The sequence below is a fragment of the Sciurus vulgaris genome, assembly GCF_902686455.1.
Source record: "Sciurus vulgaris genome assembly, chromosome: 6".
Classification (NCBI taxonomy): domain Eukaryota; kingdom Metazoa; phylum Chordata; class Mammalia; order Rodentia; family Sciuridae; genus Sciurus; species Sciurus vulgaris.
The window spans coordinates 22316151-22336326 of NC_136466.1; the positions used below are offsets into that span (position 1 = coordinate 22316151).

General features: G+C 47.7%; 1 protein-coding gene across 1 annotated transcript; it reads right to left on the reverse strand.

Moving 5' to 3' along the window:
• Positions 1-1049: 1049 nt before the first annotated feature.
• Positions 1050-14807, reverse strand: NIPAL4 (NIPA like domain containing 4). The gene is made up of 6 exons (XM_079145450.1): positions 14477-14807; positions 10818-11057; positions 7519-7575; positions 6227-6317; positions 3795-3955; positions 1050-3337 (listed from the first exon to the last, which is right to left on the reverse strand). The coding sequence occupies exons 1-6, from the start codon at positions 14511-14513 to the stop codon at positions 2709-2711; spliced, it is 1215 nt and encodes a 404-aa protein (XP_079001576.1). The 5' UTR covers positions 14514-14807; the 3' UTR covers positions 1050-2708.
• Between the last annotated feature and the right edge of the window lie 5369 nt (positions 14808-20176).

Sequence of the window (20176 nt, forward strand, 5' to 3'; positions counted from 1 at the left end):
TTATTCCCCAGGGAGATGCTGTTGGGCAGTGGTAAAACTTTTATGAGATGGGGCCTATTGGGAAGGCCATCAAGGGTGTCCCAAAGGGAAATGGGACTCCAGCCTCTTCCTTGTTCTCTCTTTGGCTTCCCAGTTATGAGTGGTCTGCTTTACGCACTCTTACCATTGCGCTGCCTCGACACAGGTCCAAAGCCACAGGCCCTTCCAGTCACGGATTGGAACCTCCCAAACTGTGAGCCTTCTGAGTTTCTCCTTATAAGTTGATTGTCTAAACACCTGCCTGAAAATTGCTTTGTATGAAAGCACACAACAGTGTCCACAGTCAGCTAGCTGTGTGCTCAGAAGGTGCTCACTATGTCACTTTTAGAGTCCTTCTGCTTACCAAGCTAGTATTATAACAGGATGTGCCAAGGATTGGAAACTGGTCCCTAGTCAAATTCAGTTGATTTTTTTTTTTTTTTTTTTTTCAGTGCTGGGGATTGAACCTAGGGCCTTGTGAGCTATATCCCCAGCCCTCAGTTGATTTTTAAGAAAAAAATTCCAACTGTATGCTAGGTACAAAGGATAAACAGTTAAGGAGCTAGTCTTATATCAGATGGAGAGATATCACAGATCTCAAGAAAATAAAGTAGTATCAGACTATGCAGGAAAGTGTAAGGTTAGTCTTTTGGGGAGACACACTGCCTGGTGGTTAAGACCATGGGCTTAGAACCAGATGTTAACTTCAAATCTCTCTGGCTGTGTGAACTTGGGCAATTATCTTCTCTAAGTCCCTTTCCTCACATATACATTGTGGATGAAAAATATATCTACCCTGGGGCTTTGTGAGGAGTTGAAGAGAGAATTCATATGGAATGTCTGCTTTGCCTGGTGCCTGCTGAGGGCCCAGGCATGAACTCTGCCCAAAACGACCTTTCCCGCCCCAGGGAGGGCATCCATGGCAGACTCTGGAGGGCTTTTCCTGGCAGCCATGTTCTTTTAGAGATGGAGACTAAAGGAACTGACTGAACTCCTCCACAATCCAGGAAGGTCAAGATGCAAGTATCAAGTAGACACACTTTAAAGACTTTATTCTTGACTTTGTCGTCCCCACCCCCAGGGCCCTCAGCTCACTCCCATTTTCAAGATCCAATGTGTTGTCTTGATTTTAGCTACAGACAGAACACATTCATTAAAACCTGGAGGTGCAGGGCTGCAGATGCAGAGAGCCAGTCTGTCCGTCCACTGAGCCTTTGGAGTGCCAAGGCCAGCAAGAGTTCGGCCTGGGCTTAGCTTCACATAAGGCGTAAGATGTAAACACAGCACACAAGTAGGGGGTTCATAAGGGAGGCTCTGCACCCACCTGGGGGCTGAGGTTTAAATCTTCTAGAAAACTGGCTCCTAACTTCCCTTTCTAATGGTTCTTGCACTAACTCCCATATTCTTGAAGCAAGAGGAAGAGGAGACAGGGAGGAATATCGATGCTTCTGGCTAAATGTAGGGGGACTGAAGACAGCCCCCTTAGCTGGTGGTGCTGGAGCAGCCACAGCATGCTGCTTCCTGGGGTGGGCAGCTAACTTATCAGTGAAACCAGGGACTCTGTGGCAAACTAGGCATCTCCAGAAAGCACACCAGGCCAAGCCTGTACCCCAACACGGTCACTGAGATTCAAAGCTGATTCCACTGGTCAAGCCTTTAAGGCTGCAGCCCAGAAATGACCCAGAACCCTTTTTACCTGGTTGGGCACACGAGTAAACCCCAAAATGAGCCCCTGGTTTCCAGAGAGCTTTCCAGAGCCTTCTGCCAACCCTCAACTTTTCTCTTCATGCCTCTTCCCACCTCTCCAAATCATATTGTGGGTTGACTCCTTGAAAGAAAGAACAAAAGGAATTCTGCTGAATTCCAGCACAATTCCAGCCAGATCACTTGTAAGAGCAGTGCAATTGCTGTCTCTGTCCAGAGTAGAGCCAAACAGGACATCAGATTTGGTCAGCAGAGTTTGTCTGTGGCGCATCTTTGGTTGTTGTTTGGAGTTCTAAAATTACTGCCTGTCTGTCTTAGTGACTGACTCCTTGGGACAGTCACAGAGAGGGAAAGGGTGGCAGTGGAGGGGACTAGATGGACACCAACATGCTGACCACCAGGCTAGAGTGCTTAGAGAACTGGCTAGTTGAAATTTTTTCCTGAGACATCAGGTGGCTTTCACAGTAAGGTCAACTGAAGTCCTGCTTCTGTCTCCAAGAGGAAATGGCAAAAGCAACACTGGTTGTCAGCCTCTGGATGGGAGGCTGACACATTGGTCTCAGAGCCTCCAGGAGCCAGCTCTATTTCATTCTTGGGCTAAGGAATGGCGATTCAGTCTCAGAAGGGGAATTGGGGCAAAGGATTTCCTGATGACTAATATCTCAGGAAAGTTCTTAGACTGTGCTACATTCAACAGGTCACATTCCGTCTTCTTCCCAACACAGAGATGGCGCCAAGGGAGCCAGTGGGAAGGGAGGCCCAAGGGACCTGCTGGCTCCAACGTAAACTAGGATATTTGGTCACTGAGGCTGTTTCCAGGAATTTCTGCCACCACCCCTCCTTGGGTGGCTATTTTTCTCCTAGAAACAGTGATGAGGTATAAGTTAACATCTCAAGAAAAATCAGTCCATGGGCAACAGTTGTGCTGAAAGTAACCCTCTTTTGAAAATCAAGAGGTCAGGTTGTACCTGCACGTATTCCGAGCTTTAAGAACGGATTATAAATACTCTGGGCTTCTCCACTGGTGATGGAGTGCTAGAAAGCTCTATATTGTCCACAAGGACATTCTTATCTTCCAGTCTAATAACAGTGGGCTCTGGGGCGGGAGATGGCGTTGGGTTTCTGTGCGTGTGGGGCAAGTTGGCCCAGCTGACTTCCAAGTCTTTGAAAGCATGGAGCATGAACACGCCCAAGATGATGGTGGCAAAGCCGGAGAGGGTGCCCACGATGTCCACGGCAGACATGCTATACCACTCCTTGAAGAGGATGGCGGAGGAGGTCACGACCACCATGGTGAAGAACACGTAGTAGATGGGGAACACGAGGGAGGTGTTGAAAATGTCCAGCGCCCTGTTGAGGAAGTTGACCTGAGTGCTGAGGGACAGTGCCAGGATGAGGGACAGGATGTAGGGCAGAGGGTGCCGCACCACTGGCAACCCCTGGAAGAAGTTCTTAATGGTGATGCCCAGACCCTTGACTGCAGTCACCGAGAAGGCCCCGATCACGGAGCAGATGGTGATGTAGATGAGGATGTTCCTTTGCCCGTAACGTGGGGCGACGATGAAGATGAGGATAAGGCAGGACACCAGCAGAAGCACAGCAAACACGATGAAGCCTGCAGGAAGGAGGTATTAGGTCACCCCAGCTGTGAAGGATGCACACAGCATCTAGGGCCCCAGGGAGGTGGCTCCTGAGTCAGACAAACATGAGCTCCAGTCCCAGCTTCAAACCTTTCAATAATTTGGGTTAGTTATTAAACCCTGAAGACCCCAGTTTCCTCATTTGTAGAATGGACCAACAATAGGATCTTCCTCGTAGGGTTTTGTGAGATTCAGTGTGAGAATGCATATAAAGAATTTAGGACAGTGTCTGCTAAATAATAAACAGTAAGTGGTATCCGCACACATGGGTCTAGGAAGCCCACAAGCTCGCCTTGCTAACAGGAACCCGCCACCTGCCTCCTTTAGTTCGCCTTCTCCTGCATGGGTGGACCGGAGATGGTCGGAAGTCGATGAGACCTTCCCCAGGGCTCAGCCCCTGGTGCCTTCTGCTCCCCCGTGCTGGAAGCCTACCTGTGTCTTTCAACTTGGAAGCCATCTCCACCACGGTATTGATCTTCTCTTCCTCAGGGGCGTGTATCACCATCACCGTGCTGCCAGCCACGCAGATCACACAGCCCAGCTTCCCCAGCAGATTCAGACGCTCTCCCAGGAAATACGAGGAGAGGATGGCACTGCACGTGAAAGTGGGAGAGAGGGGTCAGGACAGCCCGAAGAGACAGTGGGGCTGAGCCAGCACTCTCAGAGTGCAGCAGATCAGAGCTCACCATTCTCTGATGTGGAAGCTTTGCTAGACTTCCCCCAAATGTTCAGAACAGAAACTCATTTCTGGGAGGGTTATAGTGCATGTTGGAGGAAAAGAAGGGAAAGTGGATTTCTTTATTTTTGAGACAGAAATCATTTGCAAACTGAAGGGTTAGGAAAGATTTTGTATTTCTACCCAGTGGTCATATCCCTTGTAGTATGGCTATGTGTAGGTCCATCCTAGTTAACCACCACAAACAGATGTTCCAGAAATTTCTACTCCTTGTATCATTTCTGTTCCTCGGGTCAGACAGAAAAAATCATGTGTATATGTCAATATGAACAACCACAATGACAGTACTAGACACTGTGTCTTGATCATATTTTCCCTACTGTACTGTTTCAGGAACTTTCCATTTATTATCTCACTAACATCTCACCATTCTTTGTGAAGTAAAATATACTGTCCCCACATTATAGAGGAGAAAAAAGTGAACCTCATAGAAGTAAAATTGGTAAGTCAATGGAGCCAGGATTTGAGCTCAACTATCTCATTACCTCTACACCTCAGTGAAGAAGATCCTTGTGAATTCCCTGAGTCTTCACTTTCCTGAATAAAACACTTCCAGTTCCTTGCTCTTCCTTGGTGACATGATTTCTATTCTCTCTCATCCTCTAGATGAGACAGCAGAGGTGAAGGAATAGGGAAATCAGTCAAGCTGGGTCTGATGACTGGAGCATGCTTCTTTTTTTTTTTTTTTTTTAAAATGAAGGTGGTATTACTGTAGGATGAAATCTGTTGGCTGTACTTGGATCCTGTTAGCCTCAAAAAATTTTGGTTCTAAGTGTCAGGAGAGAGGACACTGATGTCTAAATTCCCTTGTCTGTCTCCTATCTCTCCTCTAAAAATGCCTCAAACATTTACCTACAACGTTTTGTTCAAAACAGCCTGATGGCACAGGCAGGTCACACGATGCAGGATTTCATGCCTCTTCCAACTTCCTGGGAGTGGGGATTTGTAAACTTATCAGATATGCAATAGGGAGGTACCCCTGCTTCGTCAGCTGAAATCAGCGGGGCCAGTCCTACAGTCTGAGTCATGGTCCTATTTGTTTTCTGACTGTGTAGATGTTGCAAAATTGTCATCAAGATGACAAAACTAAACAGAGGAAACTATGGGCACTGGGTGTGGTAGGCTGGGATTTACCAGGTTTCCAAGGTTAGCCCCCAAATCAAAGCCGCCTTCCTCACAGAGGGACTGGCTCTGTGTATAGCTCAGGAGGAGAGGGGGTAGTGAGAAACACACCATTTAGTATCAACTATTTTATTTTAGTAATTAGCTCATTTTTGTGGGGTTGGGGATCAAACCTAGGGCCCTGGGCATGCTAGGCAAGTGCTCTGTCTCTGAGCCACATCCCCAGACTTAGCCTCAGTTATTTCAGAAGCCATCAATCATTCTTTGAGGGTTTATTGAGAGGCAACGTGGCATAGCACCTAAGCACCCCAACTCTGGAGGCAGCCTGGGTGGAAGCCTGGCTGGCCACTTGGAACCTGGTTACCTTGCCTATGTTGCTTCACCTCTGTTGACCTCAGGTGGGGATGCTGTGAGGGTTAAATGAGTTAGGATAAGGAACACACGTAGAACATTTAGCACAGATGTCCTCAGTACAGATGGCTGTGGTGGTTCTCTGGCACCAGTTCTGTCCTAAACGTCTCCTGGGCAGCATCATGAGCAGTCCTCAGAACAGAGCCTCCAGGTAGGTACTGCCAGCATCGTGGTTTTGAAAATGGGAAACAGGCTGAGAGGGATGGAGTGATTTGCCCATGGTAACAGAACTACTGAGCGTTCCAGTGAGGATTAGAACTCAGATGGTGTTCATCTGGGGCTCATGCTCTTACTTCACGTGCTTCTTCTATCAGGGCACCAGATATTCACAGGAGACGTTCAGCCTACTGGCATGGGAGCCCCAACAACTGGTTTGGGCTTGACCTGCCTTTTTTTTACCCATCAGCTGAGGAGATGCTGAGGCCAGTGGCAGCCAACAATTCAAAAGCTCGGAGCTCTGAACAGCACACTGCCTCTTTCTAGGGGCCGGGGCCAACCCAGACCCCTGAATGAAACTAGTCCCACTTGGTAATTCCAGGCCTCAAGAAACTGAAAACAGAAAAGAGCTGGAGATGGTCAGAGAGGTGACAATAACCTGATGAGGACGCTCAGCGCTCCCAGCGGTGTGACAACGGTTGCAGGTGCAAAAGCATAGGCCCCAAAGTTGGCAACTTCTCCAGCAGCCACTAGGAAATTAAGGGAGAAAAGACACAGGGTGACTTCAAGGACTCGTCTCCATTCCAGATGAATCTGGGTGGAGGCTGCTTCTTTCGGTGTCCAATCATCTCTAGAATCCCAGATCAGCATTCCTTAAAATCCTGATCCTTCTGCCTTCTCCCTGACTATCCTGACCAAATCTTTCCATTTTAAAGATGCAAGGCTGAGGTCCAGCCACCTGCAGGACTTGTGAATAGAAGTCTCCTCCTCCTCCTTCTTCTTCCCCTTCTGCTGTTGTAGTTGCTGCTGCTGCTGCTGCTGCTCCTCCTCCTCCTCCTCCTCAACGTCTCGGTTTCTAGTTCACATGGTTAAGCCTGTCTCAGGGACTGCCCACGTTTTGGTCTATATCTTTAAGGTAACATCTAGACAGCATTAATTATTAAACAAAGCAACAGCTACATTTATTGATTCTCTGGGTACCAGTAGTCCATAGAGCCCTCTTTCCTAGGAGATCCATGGGACAGTCTAAACCAACAGGCAGGTTTTTAGAAAAGCTTGAGATCCCAAAGAACTTAAATTCTCCCCATCTAAGTTCCCAAATTGCAAATGCCCGTAAGTAATTTTTTTTCCAACTCTTTGCTACCTGGGTCTCCCCTTTGAAAGCAGATGGTCACTGCAATAGCTCTGACTAGGGCAAAGATCAAAACTGACTTAGGGGATAGTAAATAAAAGGTATTAGTGGAAACTCAAAAGAATTAGGGTTTAATAGGAAAGAGGGTGATGGAAAAGAGGGGAATGTGAGAGTGTGCACACCGGAAGTGTCAGACACGCATGGTCTAAGTGGGCCAACAGATGAATTGTCCAGAGTGGGGAAGTGGCCTTGGGATCCTGGCTTCTACCATGTAGAAATCTAAGAGTCCGCTGTTAAGAAGCAGTGAACCTATCACCTTGTATTTCAAGGAAAGTTGAGGAAATAAACCTTTATCCTTATCAGCTCTGTACAGACCTCTCTGGGGGTTGATGCTTCATGGATGGAAACTGATGTTGAGTAGAGAAAACCATCTGAGATGAGAGTAAGATATCAAAGTTTTCATGATTTCCCTCTAGGAATCTGGCCTTGGGTTCATACTTTCTATAATAGAAACAGCAATGCCCGCATACACCCCTCCCTTCATCTCCATCCCTGGTATCAATCGACCACTATCATTAGTAGCAAAAGAACCCACTTACTGGTGAGAAATCCAGCCCACCACATTGAGTCCTTCAGGTAGCCGTAGCCTCCGTCCACTGTAGAAGGAAACAGACACCAAGTTAAACTTGGCCACACTTTCTCAGGCTCTTTACCTAATGCTGCCTTTGCTCTGTGGCCCCTGGGGTTTGGTTCTAGGACCTCTCTTGGGTGGGTTCATCCAATCCCAAAGCTTTAAATACCATCTATACATGGTGCCCACTTCCTATTTGTGGCCTGGACCTTTCTTCCTGGCCCAGATGCATATCCAACTCTTTCCCTGACATCTCACAGGCATCTCAATCTCTGTCCTAAATGGTTGATTTTAAATGCTTCCCACCCACCTGTCAAATGAAATCCATGGGATAAATGGCACCTCCATGTACTTAGTGGCTTAAGCCAGAAGCCAGGGAATTGGTCCTGACCCTTCTCTCTCCCCCTCCTTCTGCATCCACTCCATCCTTTTGACTCTGTCTCACACATGACTACTCTACTCCCTTCCCCCTATTCAAAGGCACCACCATCTCTGGTCCAGGCTGAGGCAATGGCAAGTGATAGCTCTGGTTCTACATTTGTCCTTTTAATAACAGCAGCCAGTGGTCTTTGAAAAAATGTAAATGTCTATTTATAGCTGGCCAATGGTTTCCAATTACTTTTAGGATGAAGTCCAGAATCCTTAAAAGACCATGCATAGGTGGCCCTGCTCACCCTACCAAACATGCCTCCTGTCACTCTTCTCCTTTCTTTCAGTTTTTCAAAAACCATTAGCTCTTTCCTGTCTCAAGATCTTTGCACATATTTTTCCCTGTATCCAGAATGCACTTGCTGCCGGTGTTTGCCTAAATCTACACTCACGCTGCAGATCTGTGAGTGTGGATGTCCCGAATCCCCTTATAAATTCCCCTTAGGATTCTCTTTCATAACACCAGTTCTTCTCCCTCACAGTACATACCATGTATAAATTCATTGATCTGTGTATTTTCTGTGGATTCCCCCTCCCCTAAAATGGAAGCTCTACAAAGTCAGGAATTGTGTCTGCTTGGTTAAGGGCCTGGCACATGGCCAATGCTCAAAAATATCAGTGACGATGACGATGATGATTGATGATAATGGATGGGCCTGAGCCAGTTTTCTGTGAAAACCTAAAAATCATAAGCTGCTTTTTTTGAATGCCCATACTTTTTAAATAAGAGGACATCCTTTGCTTCCATCCATTTCCAGAAGTGGTCAGGACCTCCTCCAAATGTTAAAAACTCTGAGAACATTTTACCTCTAAATGTTGAAATTTCAGAAGATACTGGAGTAACAGATTGGAGGGAACAAGGGATTCCAGGAAAGGTGTCTTTCTGAGTGGTCAGTCGTATTTCCCCTGCTCTGCCCTGAGCAGAAGCAGACATTTCCCTAGTGCTTTGGGAGGTCGCTGGTCTTCAAAACACTTGCTCAGAAGTGAAAAATAGAGTAGTCATGGCCACTGCTTCCAATGTCCACCCTGCAAGTCACAGCTCTTCACCTTGGAGGACACAGGGGATCTGTTAGCCCCCCTTAGACAACAGCAAGGTCAATACCACTGCCTACTCTGTGTCAAGCATCTTTCTTAACATGTGGAGCATCCCTAATCCTAAAATCCAAAATCCCAAATGCTCCCCAAATCCAAAACATTTTGGGTGCTGACATGATGCCACAAGTGAGAAATACAACACAATAAAACTTTTTGATGCATGAAATTATTAAACACAATGTATAAACTTGCCTTCCAGCTCTGCATACAAGGTGTGCATGAAACATAATGGATTTTGTGTTCATACTTGGATCTCATCCCTAAGATATTTTATTATGCAAATGCAAATATTCCAAATCTAAAAAAAAAAAAAAGGCCTGGAGTTCCTAGTACTTCTGGTCCCAAGCATTTCAGATAAGAGATAATAAACCCATACACGTCTTCTGAGTAGCCCTTTAGGCTGCCATTATTCTTATACCCATTGTCTAGATAATGCCATTGAGATGCAGAAAGAAATATGTTCCTTGCCCAGGAGTCCATCACCAGGGATGCAGGAGCCAGAACCGGAACCCTAATGGTCTACTTCCACAGTACGATGTCCTGCAGAAACATTCATTGACCACGTCCAAACTTGAACACATCATCTTCCCCCAAACTCATTCCTCCACCTGCACTTTTCACGTTAGAAAATAGCACCATCAGCTCCCCCCTGCTCAAGTCAGAAGACTGAGTCATCTGACTTCTTTTTACCCACTCCTGCAACCAGTCAACAGCAAAGCTAGTGAGTTCTGCCTCCCAAAACCATCTCCAGGATCCACCACTTGTCTCCATCCCCCGTGCCATTTTCCAGGCCCCAGTGCAATCCTCTTGCTCACCTAACTGGTCTTCCCACCTCCAGTCTTGTGCCCTAATCCATTCTCTACCCAGCTGCCAGGGACCTTCCAACATAAATCAGACCGCATCACTCCTCTGCCTAAAACCTCTCATCCACTTAACAATAGCATTCATACTCTGCAGCCCACCTTGCAGGAGCATCCACGAGCTGGCTTTCACCCTTGAAAGCTCCAGCCAACCTGAACTACTTTCAGTTTCTAGAATCACTCTAATTCTCTGACCTCTGAGCTTTTGCACATGCTGTTCCTTCTACCTGGAACATCAAGTCTTCCTCCTCTTTTTCCTTGCTGTCTCCTTATCATCTGGGTCTCAGCTTGAAGACTGACTTTTCTAGAAAACCTTCCCTATGCCCACCCCCCAGATCTGGGCTTCACTGATGATCTGACACAAGACTTCTTGGGAGGAGCAGTAGATATTTTCTCAATAATCATTTCATGGATACACAGTCCATTTTCCAAAAAATTCAAGTCCCTTGTGAAAAGAGACTCAGTAATTGTGTTATGGACCAGAGGGAGCTCAACTGGACAGTAAGTGAAGGCACACCAGGGTCTGATGTTGTGGTGGGCCAGGACATTGGTACTGCCATTTGATGGGAGAAGATGTGGCTCGTCTGGGATGACATGGCTGGTAAGAAGCAAAAGCAGGACTAACTAAGCCTGGAGTATCTGAATCTTGATACTGAGGCTTTCTCTATTTTTACATCAATGCACATGTCACAAGTTTCTTGGGAATTGCTGGATTGTAAAGGAAGATCTCCTGTTGGTGGCTGAGATTCTCAATAGGGTTGAGAATTTAGTGCCCATCTTCAGCCATATTCTCCGACTTAAGCCCTGATCTCTGTGAGGGGAAGTCAGCTGTGGGCTCAGTTGCCCTGTGCCCCACCCACCCTCTCCACCCCAATGATCCTACCAGCCCGAGTGGCCCCTGTGGCCACAAGTCGCAGGAGGCCTTTCTTCTTGAGGATGACGCTGCTGCCGATGAGGAAGCTGGACACCAAGGCCAGGCCCAGGCCGATGTAGAAGCCATAGTTCTTCCTGATCCTCTCCTGCCAGCTGTCAAAGGTGGTACTGTTGGGCACCTCATGGCTGAGGCCACCGACGATCTGACACAGAACTTCTTGGGAGGAGCAGTAGAGACTGATCACGGAACCTAGATAGAAGACCGTGGTGACAGTCATGCTGGGGACATGTGCACACCTGAAAATTCTTGGAACTGGTCACTGCTTCCGAGCTCATGCTTCGCTCCAGGGTTCCACCCACAAACTGGGCCCCAGCTAAAAATAATAATGATTGTGCATTAAAAGGTCACCCTGGCTAAGGGCTTTATTTGCATGAACATATCAATTTTACAGCTATCTGTCAAATGAATGATGCCTTTAGTTCCCTTTTCATAGACATAGAAATGGAGGTAATGAGAGATCAGATCACTTGCTTAAGGACACACCGAGACTACAGAACTCCAACATGTAGTGCTGATGTCACAAACACCAGGCAGCGTCCCCCAAGCTCTCAGGCATCATTAAGTTCAACCCCCTGCCCTCCACCAGAATCCCCTCTCAGCCTTTGCACATGTGGGTCTCCAATGGCCTGTGATCCCACACAGGAGCCTCTCTATTTTCATGCCCCTAAGCTCTAGCTGCAATGAGGGACTGGTCATAGACAGCACGGGGGAGTGAGGCTAGACAGTCCATGAGCCCCTTCCAGCCTACGATGACAAACTTCCTGTCTGTGGGAACTGACCATTCTTGGATCTTGCTTGTGACACCTCTGTGGCTGGGGCCTCCTTTGGTCCACCAAAGGATTGATGTCCCTGCCACCCCATGAAGATGCTGTCTTTAGTTTGCTCTCCAAATCCCAGAGTCCCTGAGTGTCTGAATTTGCCCTCATGGCCTAGAGCCAGCCCAACCTGGCCTCCCATCTGACTCAGACACCAACGACAGCAAGGACAGGCCAGGGAACAAGGGCCAGACGCTTAGTGAAAACTGAGCTACAGAAGTTCAGTAAAGCAGAATGAGAAACATTCAACATTCCTCGGGGGCACCATCTAGAAGGTCCTCTGTTGAGTTTTCCAAAAGGATTCCTTACAACCAGTAAACAGGCATGATGATCATTTCTAGGTTTTTAGTTGAAGAAACTAATTTTGGTATTCTTTCTAAAGCTACACAGGTAGTAAATGGTGAAGCCAAAATTAAAATACAAGTGCATCTGATGCCAAAGCCCATGATCACAACCACATCCCATGTCACCCCAGTAAAGCAGGGTGCAAGCGGGGCAGTAGACCCCATCTGCTTTCCTAAGAGTTATTTTAAAATATGAATCTGTAAACTGGCATGTGGCACATGGCTGTAATCCCAGCTACTCTGGAGGCTGAGGCAGGAGGATGCAAGTTCTAGGCCAGCCTGGGCAACTTAGGAAGACCTCAGCAACTTAGTGAGACCCTGCCTCAAAAAAAAAAAAAAAAAAAAAAAAAAGAGTTAGTGATGGTGATTTAGCTCAGGGATAAAGCAATCCTGAGTTCAATATGCAGTATAAGAAAAAAAAAAAAAAAAAGGAACTCTCCCACGAAGATGATCATATTTGGTGCTACACTTGAAAATCAAAAGATCTGCTTACCTCACTGGGCATAACATCCCATATGGCTGCCCCTTGGCAGCAGTTGACCTTAGGACATGCTGCCTGCAGTTCCTCATAGTCTACCTGTCTCCCTTCAGTCACTTTTGTTATAACCTCTTAGGCATTTGAGTTGGTGACCTCTAGAGGCAGAAGGGCCTTCTCAAGATGTGTCACAGAAGCCCAGGTCCCAATGCCAAGGATGTAAGACTGGACAAGGCACTTTTCAGACCAAACTAGAATACCCAGCCACTCTCTAGAAGAGCCCCAAAGTCCAAGGCCAGGAATCTCCTGCTTTGGCACATCTGAAGCAGAGTGGCACCTTTTGGAACAAAATGAGAGCAGTGTTGACCTTTCTTCCATGACACAGAAGCACTGACAACCGAGCTAGAAGAATCTTTCAAATACAGCCAGTCCCACCCTGTTACTTTCAGCTGGGGAAACTGAGGCCCACCCAGGTCAGGGATTTACTTGAGTCACACAAACACCTGGTGGTAGAGTTGGGTTTGGAACCCACGAGAAGATATCCACATGTCTTTTGTAATAGGAGACCTATCTTTCCAACACCTGTGTCACAACTGAGGGAAGATGAGGCAGAAAGCCATCATCGCAGTCCCTGATCAGACTGGTTCTGCATTGCTCACTCCTGTTCCTCCAGCTCAGTCCTCCTTGCCCAACAGCCAAATCTGGGGAGTTCCTGAGTCCCGGAAATGAGCCAGAGCTTGAGAGGAGGTGGGCCAAGGAAGGCAACTCCTGCGAGCAAGGCCAAGTCCATTTCCCTCCTTCCCCTGCTCCCTGAAGGTGCATCTCTAGTGGTGGAGCCAAAGGACTCTGTGGACCTGGCTGTCACTACCAGGCCTGAAGCACCCATGGGCTCAGTTCCCTCTGTTGAGTCAAATTTTCCCATTTCGGTGAAAATAAAGAGAAGGCTGACAGCCAAAGGAAATCCAATTCTGGACAAGTGCTCATCTGAAAAATGGGTGTTGGGATAGATGATTCTGGTCTCTTCTTCCAGAATGTGCTAGGACTGGGGAACACATTATTCCCTAGGATAAGGGGTAAGGTTGAAAATAGCTGCCTGGTGGCTCAAGAAACCAAAGTCAGCCAAAACTCAACAGGCTGGCTTTGAAAGCTTCAATGGAGAAGGGCAGAAGTTAGAGAAATGGAGGCACCCCACCACCTGATGTTCCAAGATAAGGTGGGACAGTGGAGACTGAACAAGAAAGGAGCTGAGACTAGTAGTACAGGTATAAACTTTGGAATCCAAGAGTCCCTATCTTATATTCCATTTTCCAACTGTAGTACCTTGAGCAAACACCTTTTTAGGGCCTCAATTTCTACATCTCTAGAATAGGGAGAGTAAAAAGAGTAACACTACCTACCTGCTGGAGTTGTTTCAGGGATTAAATGAGATAGTTCAGGGAAGGGCCTCGTCCACTACCTGATTCGTGGTAAGAACTTGACATGAAGCCAAGCATCTTTCCTTAGCCTTGCCAGAGGTTCTTCTCCTATCTTTTCTGAAAGGTGTCTGTGGGTTTGGGGCTGGAGAGTCTTTGTGTTCCTCTCCCCTGTCTTGGGAGATTGACAACCAGATCTTGGCAAATACTGAAGTCTGCAATAACCACACACTAACCCTGAGCCGCATCGCCCCGACCCTGGCTCCCCACAGGCTGCCTGATCCTGTCAATAATGCACCCACCTCTCACACACACTCACACCCCGAGGAGATCAGTCTCCTCCGTTTCTTGTTCTGGCTACCCCAACTGCAACGGTGGACGTCGAGTCTCAGTCAGCCGGCCCTGATCATCAAGGCGAGTCCGAGAACTGGGTGGGGATGAGCTGGTACAGACCCTCCCCTTTCCCTCCTTTGGTTCCAGCGGCAGGAGATGAGGGCAGGGGTGGCAAGAGCTAGGATGCAAAGCGCGGAGCCCGCCCAGTCCCCAGCCCTGCAGCACGCACCGTTCTCGCAGCTGGCGTTGCCGACCCGCAGCTCCATGGGGCCCTGGGCTCACGGACCCACGCGTGGGCGACGGCGCCCCAGGCTTCCCGGCTCCGGAGCAGGTGGCCGCGACTGGTCCCGGCGTAGCTCCGGAGAAGCCGCCGGGGTCGGGACCCAGGGGTGGAGAGAATGACGTGCCCCAGAAGGGAGGGTCCCCGAGGAGGAGTCACTCAGAGCCTTGGGCAACTCCGGGTGCTGGGGGCCCAGCACTCCCGCCGCCCGAAGAGGGGCGCATGCCCTCCTGGGGTGCGGACGGTGCCGGGCGCCCGGCTCAGTCACCGCCCAGTGCCGGCGGCAGGAGGCGAGGGGGCGTGTCCGCGGGGCCCGCCCCTCTGGGACGACTACGCGGGCATCTACCTCCCCCAGTGACAGAGTAGATGCGCTCCAGGATGGCGGGAGAGGTGGCACCGTTTTGCAGACGGGAATTGACAACGTGAGAGTTGGAAGGGCCAAAGGAGTCCGAGAACCTGGTTCCTTTCCTCCTCCTCTTCTTTCTTCCTCCCCTGACTTATTCATTCATTCAACAAAGAGATCTGATCTATGTTGGGCACTAGTAGGTAGCAGGAACACAGTAAGTGCCCACTAAATGTTCAAATATGTATGTTGAGTGAATGAATGAGAGGAGATTGGTAAATGGAAACAAAGGCGGAAATGAAGTGATCGGAGACTAAATTAGTCCTCGTTCCCAGAAGCCTTATTTATTATTGATAGGAGAACAAAATGGGATCGGTTATTTAGAGACCAATATATAAAAATTTACCGTTTAAAAATTGTATGTGCGTGTGCGTGTGCGTGTGTGTGCACACGTGTGTGTATCTCAGTGGGTGATAGTAAAATTTTTAAAACACTGTACCATTAAAACCTCTTGCTATAGGTCAGGCAGAGTTCTGAGTACTGAAAAGTTCCAGTTGTTTCAGTCCTTATGACAACCACCTGAGGTGCATACCCCTGTCATTTGCAGAAAGGAAGGTGAGGCATGGGACACTTGCCCTGGGTCCCAGCTGGGAAGTGGAAGGGCCCAGATCAAATGCTACTCTAAGCTGCCCTGCATTTCAACTGTCATAAACTCCTGGCAGTGAAGGTGCAGGGCCACTAAGAAAGCAGGGGTCAGTTCTGGAAGTGTTGGTCTCTAGCTTCCCGGAGGAGGTGGCTATTAAATATCTATGGAGCCTTCGCTACAAGCAGAGCCTACTCTGGCTATTAGCTCATCTAAGTCTCCTTCGAGGCACCATTACCATGTGAGGACAGAGCTACTTGGCCCCCAAGTCTACCATCTCCACTGTCATCGGCCTCCTCTGTCCTGCGTATGTCCTAGTTGGGCCTCGAGGGAGGGGTTCTCCCAACATGTGACTTCTAACTTTCTGGTTGACTTTATATAACTCACTTTCCATGAGGATCAATTTCCTTATCTGTCAGATAACACACCCTCTTTGGCCCCTTCCGGGTGTGGAAAGGGTGCAGTAGTCTCAGGCAGTGCCAGCAGAACACATCCTGATCCGTGGATCTTTAAGCACACCCCAAGGGCTATAGAGCCAGGATTCAGATGGAGGTAAATACCTTTAAGACCAGTATGAATTGAACACAGAGCTGCAAAAAGCCTGGCTAATTGGTTCCAGTGGGAAAAGCCATGTTATTATGGAAGCACATGAGCACCATGCTACCCGAGAGGGAAGGTTTGACAAGAAATTTATCTTTCCTCTTACCGAAGCATTCCTACAGCACAAATCCTCCTGTGGTATGAAACAGGGTCCACTCTGATGCAGCAATGGTACAACCTTCAAACTGTCACTGCACCCAAACTCGACTACTTTTGTTCTAAGGACATAGGACAAGACATGCAGAGTGTTTCCCTCTAGCTCAGTTTTATTCCCCCCAGCTTTGTTGAGGTACTACGGATGATTAAAAATTGTATATATTTAAGACATATGATGCAATGATTTGATATAGGCATACATTGTGAAATGATTACCACAATCAAGCTAATTAATACATCTACCCACCTCACATAGCTACCTGTGTATGTGTGATTGGCAGGGGGGATGTTTGTGTGATGAGAACAATTAGTCTCTGGTGGCCTCTCTTAATAGCCTGGCCTTTTCAGATCACAAGGAAAGATGTTTAGGATTGCAGTTGCCAGAGCTGTCCCCAGAACCTGAGATAGAGGTGCACCTGTGTGTTCTTTGATACGTTTGTGTTGATATGTGTTTGAGATTTAACGAGAAACTAAATTTTAGTTAGTTAGGACTTCTTTTGCCTGGGGTTTGAGAAGGGTTCTTTGGTCTCAGAAAAATTCTGTATTTTGGGTGGTGGTACGAGGTAGGGGACACTGGGATCTAGTGCAGGGCCTTCCATACCCTCTCTGGGCCTCAGGCTCCCCATCTGCTCCAGGAGGGGGCTGGGCCTGCCCAGGCTGGCATTGGGGCTCTGACCAGGGCAGACATAAAGGGCCCCATTGAACCACAGGCTCCTCGGCTGCTGTCCTGACAAAGCCCTTTTCTCCTTGAACCACAATTGGCCCTGTCAGGCAGGTAGCAGGGCTGCAGCATTGTCTCCCAGGAAGGAACAACAGGGCTACTGTCTGTCCCAGGCTCAGTCTCCCTGGGGAGGGTAGATGGCTTTGGAAGGGTCTGACCAGCCAGGGACTGATGGGTTCCGTCCTTTGCCCGCCCACAATTCTTTTGGCTAACTCTTCAGGATGAGCGGGAAAACAAATTTACCAAAAAGTTCCAAATTCTTCTATGTTAAAGAGCTGTACCATCTGATGAGGTAGCCACCAGCCACATGTGGTCACTGAGCACTTTGACTGTACGGAGTGGCGATGGGCAGTAAGTGAAAGCAGGTTCTGGTAACATTTGGACCAGATAATCCTTCCATGTAGGGGTCTGGCCTGGGCATCGTAGGATGTCAGCAGCTTCCCTAACCTCACCCTCTAGTTGCCAGGAACACATATATGTGCATCTCCGCTGTCTCCCCAGGTTTTCACCGTGAAAATCATCCCATAACTGCCAAAATCATCCAGGGGTTGAAAACCATCCAGGTTTCAAAGAATTAGTAAGAAAAAAATGAATTTAAAGAATCTCAATGACTTTTAAATATTAATTACATGTTGAAATAATAGTATTTTTGATACATCAAGTCAAGTAAAATATATTATTAATTTCTCTATTACCCTATTTTTTTTTTTTTACTTTTTATAAAATGGTTACTATTTAAAAATGCATATGTGACTTACATTACATCTCTATTGGATAATGCTGTTGGAGAAGAAGAAACTGGGAAAGTGACCAGTGGAAAGTCACAGACAAGTCAGGGTCCCAATCAGGATTCCAGACAGCACCCCAGGTCAGTCCAGACCAATTCCATTATTCCACACAGCTTCACAGCTGAAAGGACACCCCAAAATAAGTGTGTTGGGTGTTTCCAGGATGGCATAGTCAAAGAGTAATGAATGAAGTAGGAGCAGAGACATGAGGAATGTCAATGGTATTTATTGAGGGCCTGACATCCGTCATAGCAAGCTCACACAATCTTTGCAACGACTCTGGGAAGCAGAATCTGTTATTATCTCCATTTTTCCAGAAGAGCAAGCAGAAGTCCAGTCAGGGTCATAGAATCAGCCCATAGGGCTGAGAAGCCAAGAATCAGCCCCAGACACTCTCCAGTCCTATACACACAGCCTGACAGTCTCAGGTCTCTCCATGCAGCTTCGGGAGGCCACCTGTCCTTCCTGCCCTGGCTAAGAGGACTGGGCAAGAAATAGTCTCCAGTCTTTTCCTGCTCTGCAGAACTGGTCTTCTGGACAGGGTGGGGAAGGATAGATGGTGTCACCTTCTTTAGGCTGCTGGGGAATCGTGGGAATCCAGGCCATTGGTATGCAGAGCCTGCCCACACTCTTCCAGGTGTGTCCTCAGAATGGCTGCTGTCCTCATAAAGAGCTTTATTGTCATCAGAAAGGATGCTTGGAATGAGCACACGCTCACTTGGTCCAGCTCCAAGAAGAGAGCCATGCCCAATGATGGGATTCATGTGAAACAGGCCTCAGTAATGGTTATTAAGCTGTGCTCTGTTGCTGAGATCTTCCTCAGTGTGCTGAACACTTTGCATGCATTAGTTTGTGGGCTTATTATAATCTGGGCACTATTTGAAGTTGCGTTTACAGAAGGAATTGGGGCTCAGAAGAATGAAGTGACTTTTCCACGGTCACATGCAGTGATAGAGACAAATCTTCAGCTGGGATGGTGTATCCCTAGAGCCTCCCCCTTAACTAAGGCATTGGTTTGGTGAGACCAGAGCTTTGCTTCTGAGACCCTTCCTGGTCCTCCTCTGTGTAGGTACCTGGGAAGACTGGGGCCATTCAGAAATGACTAGGGGTGCCTTACAGTCTCCCCATCCACCCTCATTCAAAGTCCAACAAGGGCTTACCTAATCTGACCCCCTTGGTTTGCAGATGAGGAGACTGAGGCACAGAACAGAGCAAGTTAATGCTCAATATCCCTCAGCTTATTGATGACAGTATCGTCACTTCATTCAAAGTCTCTCCAAACCCGACCCAACACTTTTTTCTCCACACTTTCTTTCTGGACAGAAAGGACTGATCTGAGGCCAAAACATAAGAGTTCATATTTTTTTTTAGCTCCATTTTAAAAAATGAACAAGTGTACTCAAAATTTCACACACATCCTCCCATTTAATTCTCCTAAGCCTGTGAATTGGGTGCTGCTATTATTTCCATGTTAGAGATGAGAAAACTGAGGCTCGCGGAGGTGAAGTAACTTGACTGTGATTAAATAGTGAAACTATGATGAAACCCAGCAGGCTGACCAGAGAGCTGATTTCTTGGTCACTTTTCTCAGGCTGATCACACTACACTTATGGGAACATCTTCCCAGCAAGAGAGTTTCAAATTACCGCAGAGGGCGGAGCGTACGGAGGCACGCAGCGTAGCATTGGTCGGCCTTGATGTGGGTGTACAGAGAGCCTACCGCACTTAAATCATGGATAAGAACTTCAGATCTCATCAAAACCCAGCTACAGTTATTATATTAATACTGATGCAAACTATTACTTGTTGCACAACTTCTAGGATGCAGAGTTTTTAGGTGTATTACCTCTAATCTTTATGGTAATCCTGCGTTAGGATAATCTCACCGGACGTGAACTTCACCGTGACTTCATGAAGTTACCTTAATTCTACAGCTGATAACAATGAGACTTGTCAGGTCAAGTGCCTGGCTCCAGATCACACAATTAAGAAGTAGCCAAGGATGGATTTAGAAGGTTCTCAAAGTGCCTGCTGCTCTGTCTTCCTGGTTTTCTACTATTTGCTTCTTTGAGTCACAGGCAACCTCTGGGTAGGGATCAAGGGAGATCAGTGAAGCTCGTCCCCTGGGCCTGTGTGGACCTGCAGCCCTGGGCGTGTGGGAACAGGGAGGGTAGGGACGCACAGAGTTCTGAGTGTGGCCAGAGGGAAGACAGACTCAAAATGGGAAGTCAACCTGAAAACCAACTACAAACAAGGGCTCTGAGCCAGCCCCCCTTTAATGGGCCCGCCCCAGACTCTGATCTTTGGGAGGCTGGTAGAAAAGTCAGATGTGAGTGCTAGTCCACATTCTGCCACTAACACGGAGGAACGTGGCGTGTGTCCTTCCTACCTGGGTCTC